This window comes from Nicotiana sylvestris, chromosome 12 (genome assembly GCF_000393655.2).
Source record: "Nicotiana sylvestris chromosome 12, ASM39365v2, whole genome shotgun sequence".
NCBI classification, from domain to species: Eukaryota; Viridiplantae; Streptophyta; class Magnoliopsida; order Solanales; family Solanaceae; genus Nicotiana; species Nicotiana sylvestris.
The window spans coordinates 116,306,926-116,313,150 of NC_091068.1; the positions used below are offsets into that span (position 1 = coordinate 116,306,926).

At 35.1% G+C, this 6,225-nt stretch overlaps 1 protein-coding gene across 2 annotated transcripts; it reads left to right on the plus strand.

Moving 5' to 3' along the window:
• Nucleotides 1-1,446: 1,446 nt before the first annotated feature.
• Nucleotides 1,447-5,819, plus strand: LOC104237620 (probable mediator of RNA polymerase II transcription subunit 26b). 2 transcript variants are annotated; one of them, XM_009791793.2, is made up of 9 exons: nucleotides 1,447-2,558; nucleotides 3,147-3,212; nucleotides 3,394-3,476; nucleotides 4,066-4,118; nucleotides 4,251-4,378; nucleotides 4,472-4,499; nucleotides 4,611-4,945; nucleotides 5,027-5,117; nucleotides 5,245-5,819. In XM_009791793.2, exons 1-9 carry the CDS (start codon nucleotides 2,109-2,111, stop codon nucleotides 5,382-5,384), a joined length of 1,374 nt encoding a protein of 457 aa, XP_009790095.1. In that variant the 5' UTR covers nucleotides 1,447-2,108; the 3' UTR covers nucleotides 5,385-5,819. The 2 variants fall into 2 exon arrangements, with proteins under 2 accessions (XP_009790095.1, XP_070021264.1); XM_070165163.1 differs by lacking the exon at nucleotides 3,147-3,212.
• Nucleotides 5,820-6,225: the final 406 nt, after the last annotated feature.

Genomic DNA, 6,225 nt, shown 5'->3' on the forward strand with positions numbered 1-6,225 from the left:
ATTATTCTAGTAGTAGGAGAATAATGAAACCTAACTGAATTATAGCATTAGATAACAATAATCTCATCAATGAAAACAAATTTATAATATTCTGATTTACAAAACAAACAAAAAAAAGACATAATGTAAGAAAATATAGCACAACAAAGGTGGAGTTCGAGCATTAAGGTGGTAGGCTAAGGGATAGTCGAGAGTTCTTCCCTCTTTGTACCAAGTAGTCTGATAGAGTTTCGTATAGATTTGTTAGCGGCCTATGTTGTTTCACATTGTTGTTTTGCATAGTTTTGTATTATTGTCCTTTCACTTCTTCGTTGTTGCTATTTTCTTTCTAGCATCTTTTGTTGTTACATGCCTTTTCTCTTGTTTCTTTTGTGATATTATTGTCTTTCCTGTTAAGCCGAGAGTCTCCCGCAAACAGTCTCTCTATCCTTTTTGGGGTAGGGGTAAAGTCTGAGTACACTCTACTCTCCCCAGATCTCATTAGTGAAATTGTATTGGGTATGTTATTGTTGTTGTTTAGACATGATGTAAATGTGACAAAAAAAGTTGTGCGAGACGAAAAAAGGCATGATAAAATCGTCATTGTTTCGCAACTAAACGAATTTTCTAATAGAACTAATTTTGTCTATTTTCAGTTAAGGGAAGAAAAGAAAAAAAAAAAAAAAAAAAAAGAGAGTAGGGAGACCAAAATAATAGAATCAGATAACAACAATCAGATCACTGAATTAAAAACTTGTAATATTATGTAAATTATAGTAACATCTTAATTACAGTAACTTCAACCACTTTCTTCAAAGCAAAGATAGAAATCACTTTCTTGGGTCGTTCGGTTATCGAGATTAGGATATTAATTTCGATATTAATTTAAAAATTATATTTATCTCGTTTTTTGTCTATTGATATTAAGTGCAGTTAGTAGAAAATTTATATCAAATCTTAGTATTATTGGTTTCGTATAGAATTTGAGATTGTAATCTAATAATATCTTTATTCCGATCCAATCGATTTCTTAAGATTTTATATATTCATATTTCCTCATATATTCTATTCGGTCCAATTTGTTTGGCATAATTTAAATTTCAAGAGTCAAAAAAAAAAATTTATCATAATTTTTTATATACTTTTTAAATATTTTAAATTATTAATTATTATGACTTACCATACTTTTAATGTAATTTTTTACTATATAAATTTTAAATCAAAAAGTTAAAAATCTTATGTCCAAGTTTATTCCTATTAAAATTGAGAAATTTGACTTTTATTAATATGAAAAATGCCATAGTTATCCCAATGGGTTTTGCCCAAGAAAGAAAATTGACCCTTCTATGAACCCCCATCATGTAGCCTTATCACCAACCCCCAATTTCAACCCCTCCCCCCCCCCCTCCCTTCCCACAAAAAATAAAAAATAAAAAGCTAACAAAAGAAAACAATACATCCCCTTCCTCTCTTTCCAGTCTCTTTGAAGCAGCACCTTGTATTGCATTTTGAGTCTTGAGAGTTGAGAGAGAAATAATTAAATAAACAAAGAGAAAATAAGATACGAGAGAAGAGAGAGAGAGAATATCTCTCATACTTTAACATATATTCTTACCTGATGAAATTTTCTTTCCAATCGGCATAATTTTCTCTGGATTTATCCATTGAATATTTTCTATTCCTCTATCTCACCAAAATCTTCATCAAAATCTTTACTTATTATTCCCTATTGGTTTTGAGTTTCAGCATGTGAATTTTCCCTTGATACCATATATTGAGATTTATCCCAATTTTTTCATCAGATTACCATGAATTTGTTATATCTTCATCAGAAAATTCAGAACTGAGCCTCTGATCAATCTGTAAAACGTAACTGATTTTTATTTGTTAGTTACCAAAACTGCCCATTCACTCCCTTTGGGTCAAGACTGATAGAAAAACAGAGTTTTATTGCTTAAAAAGCCTTGTCTCTGATCAGAATTTGTATCAAGAATCGATTTTTGGGTTGTGGGTACCATCGAAATCGGATAAAGATTGATTTTTGTTATCTGGGTGTCAATAAAGATTTGATTTTTTGATCTGGGTGTTGAAAAAGATTTGATTTTTTTTTATTTTATAAGCTTTCAGTTATGGCCAAGAGTTTTGGGACTCTTGAAAAATGGAGGGATTATTTTAGGACAGCAAATTCAGATATATTTGATATAATTGAGCATGCAATTATGGTGGCAGCTACAGATTGTCCAAAAGAGTTCAAATTGAGAAGAGATAAAATTGCTGAAATGCTTTTTACATGTAAAGTCACAAGGTGTTTTGGTTGTGATAAGGTTGAATTAGCTGTGCCACTTGCTAATGATGATGAGGGAAAGAATAAGAATAAGAGTGAATTTGGTGGAGGATTTGAGGCTAAAGAGAGCAAAGCCAATAGTAGTATAGATCATCATATTGAATTGAATGTGAATCAAGTTAGTAATTATAGCTATGGAGATGCTGAGGCATTGACTGAGGAGATAGAGGAAGAGACTCAGACTCTTGGAGAGGTTCTTAGGATCAAAGATATCATTGATAACAGTCAACATGAGGTTCATCTCTTTTAACTTGTGATCATGTTGAAATTTCATTTTGTTCGTTGATTCTGTTTTCTTGAGCCGAGTTTCTATCAGAAACAAACTCTCTACTCATCCGGAGTAGGGGTATTGTGTGCCTACACACTATCCTTCCTAAACCCCACTTGTGGGGTTTTAGTGGGTTGTTGTTGTTGTTGTTCCTTGATTCTGTAAGTAGATTATGGAGTTCTTTTTTTAGGGCTATTAGACACAAGGAAGGAGAATTTTGATAATTGAGCTTAAATGTGGTTAGAATCTTAAAATTTCTGATGTGGTCTGACATAAAAATGGTCACTCTTTTATGTGGTTGAATTTGAGGGCCATTCTATTTTCTGTACTAGTGTTTGTAACTGGAAAATCTGATAATACAGTTTGGAAATGTTTATGCTTTTTAGTTTCCTTTTTTCCTCCTTTTGATCTATTGATATATTTGCTTTTTTTATCTTTAAAAAATGTACGAAGATACTTTAAACTTTATCTTTGATTTCCAATTTTTGCAATTTCACTTGCTTGGTTGAGAGAATTCATAGTTTTGAGATTTTGATTGCTTTTTCTTTTCGACAGTCCGCAGAGCTATATGAGTGCCTAAGAAGGCTTCAACTAATGGCTTTGTCTGTGGAGACCCTGAAGGTTTTGATCTTTTGCCACTTCCAAATTTTTATCTGCCATTTGTTTTAGTTCTAGTTTTAACCCTTATGGTCCGGCCCTTCCCCGGACCCGCGCATAGCGGTAGCTTAGTGCACCGGGCTGCCTTTTTTTTTAATTTCATTTCACTTTTTATTTGGGCGTAATGTAATTGTTTCTATATCAGGCTACGGAGATTGGGAAGTCAGTTAATGCTCTCAGAAAGCACAGCTCAAAGGATATTCGGCATCTATCCCGGACATTGATTGAGTAAGAAACTCTCGCTTTATTGCTGAAGTAAATTATCAATATGAATCCACAGCATGGTTCTCGTAATCTGATACAGCATCCTTTTAACGTTACTCAATTTTGTTGTTTTCGCTAAGGTTTGAACTTTTGTCTTCTAGTCGAACTAACATTTCATGTCGGTGTCTGCCAGCTTGCTTTGTCGATTATACTTTTGAGCTAATATTACTTTTTAATGCTTGCCATTATTTGTTGCTTATAGGTTTTCTCTAATTGTTGTGATCTTGACCATATACATTGAGTACGTGATAGCTTAGTTATCAATGCATGGTAATGAGCTAATGATACTCATCTCTTTATCCATTCAGTGCTTCACAAAATTTCTGACTCACTTCGGTAGCCCCTTTGCATTTATCAGAACTTATCAGAAGTATATGACTAACCTTGCTCCTTACTCCTGCAATTCGGGCTCAAATTTTTCTGTTTTATATCCCTTCTTGCTGATTGATGCAACTTGCTTAGTTACTGCTTGGGGACCTCGTCTGTTTCTATAGAGTGCTATAAGTTCGACATGTTTGTAGCTTATAGCTGATCGCTTTTTAATATATCACAGGGATTGGAAAATTTTGGTAGATGAATGGGTGAATGCTACTGCAGCCTTTACAGGTGGTTGTTTAAACCTTCCTCTTGTTTTTTTTTTTTTTTCAATTTTCAGGAACAGAGAATTAAGTATTCCGTTCTCTATGTTTGTTTTCTTTTGCAATTCTGAACTGAAGTTTAATTATTACTTGCTTAAAGGTACCGAAAGCACTCCAGAGTCTATGAAAGTATCTGTAGTTGATCAAGAGGAGGAAGGACTTCCTTCCCCGCCGTTGGATGACTTAGCTTTCTTTGCTGCTCAGACCACTTCAATGGAGTTGTCACAAGTATGCACAACTTCTTCTCTTCAAGAAAATTAATTATTTTTCTTTGGAGGTTGCCACTGACTGATTTCTCTTTGTTGTTTGTGACCAATGAAGTTCTTTGACGGCATGGATGATGATGGAAGTGAGTAGAATTTGTGTCCATATTCTTTCAGTATAAGCTTTGCTATTCGGTTCTTTATTTGAATTCCCCACTAATAAAGTTATATTTCTCTGTTTGGGGATTTTATTTCAGATCCTCGAAACAGTGGGGAATTCAACGAGAACCGAGGAAATGGCAGAAAGTCATCACTGGATGACCAGAATAATCCAGTTCGGAAGAAACAGTCCGCTGATTTCTTCGATGCTGCTCCCAAGGAGAGGAAGAGTGAACAACAAAAGAAACAAGAAACTGTAATCAAGAAACAAACACCAGTTATGAGACCAAATAAGCCATGCGGAGGTGACTCTGGGCCCGGAAGACCGATAAAACCAGTCTCGGAACAGAAGCTCAAGATGAGCGAGATGAACTTCCAGCAGAAATCCGATCAGGGCACAGTTCACAAGAGGCCTGTGCCTACTCAACAAAATGTGAGTATCAGAAAGGAAGTTATCTTTTGATTTATGTAAACCTCTGATCTCTATCTAACTGTGCATAATTTCATTGCGTAGAAACTTAGACGCTCAGATGAGGATGCAGTTCAAGTCAAACTTGAGGCAACAAAGAGAAAGCTTCAGGAACGGTACCAAGAGGCTGAAAATGGTTAGTTTCTTTCTCAAATATATGGATATTCTAAATTCTAATTCTTCTTTTGAGAATACTGAAATTGATTGACTCGTGACTATAAGCTCCAATTATGATCTGAATATATTTTATAATTGTCGTTAAGCCAAAAGGCAGCGGACAATACAGGTTATGGAGTTGCACGATATCCCCAAGCAGGGTATCTCCAACCAAGGTCTTGGCCTTAAAAATCCTCATATGAGACCGGGCAACAATAACAGGCATTGGGCAAATGGACGTCGCTGAATTTTCTATCAACCGACTGTCTCAATAAGATCTCAGTTTTCATCCATCTTTGCAAGTTATTCTTGTAGAAAAACACTGATGACTCCTCAGTCTACTAATTTCTCAACTTGCTGTGGAAACAGAGGATCTCATCTAATTTACCTCAATAGTAGAGGCCACTCTCAAATCGGGAGGGGCACGCGAATGTTATCTGAGTTACAATATGCTTAGATAAACATTTTCTTGGACCTACAGTACAGGGTTTGGCATTTTTGGTCTAAATTTTTTTGATCTTTAGGAAGGACTTGTTATCTATTGATTATTAACCATATGCTTTCATAGGAATACCCTGACTGTAAATTTGCACAGAATAAGTGCATTTTCATTTTGGTCAGAACTTTTGTATGAAGCACAGAACATTGAAATATGACGGAATAGAAAAGGCTGGTTACATTCTCTTTTTTTGGCAAGTCAGTTAGATGGCTATCACAAATGACATTGTTCTATAATTTATGTCATGTTTCCCATCAAATCAGAGCCTTAGTTGACAAAGTTATCGAGTACCTGTGCTAGTGGGAGGATAGCAAGTAAGGCAATCCGGTGCATTAAGCTTCCGTTATGTGCATGGTCCGGGGAAGGGCCGGACCACAAGGGTCTATTGTAAGCAGTCTTACCCTGCATTTTTGTATAAGGCTGTTTTCACGGCTCAAATCCGTGACCTCCTGGTCACATGACAATTTTATCAGTTGCGTCAATTTTACACAAATTGGTGGAAGATAACAAATATCACGTGAAATTAGTTAAGATGCGCGTAAGCTAACACCGTTATAAAAATAAAAAGTTATGCCATGCAGTTTGTTGA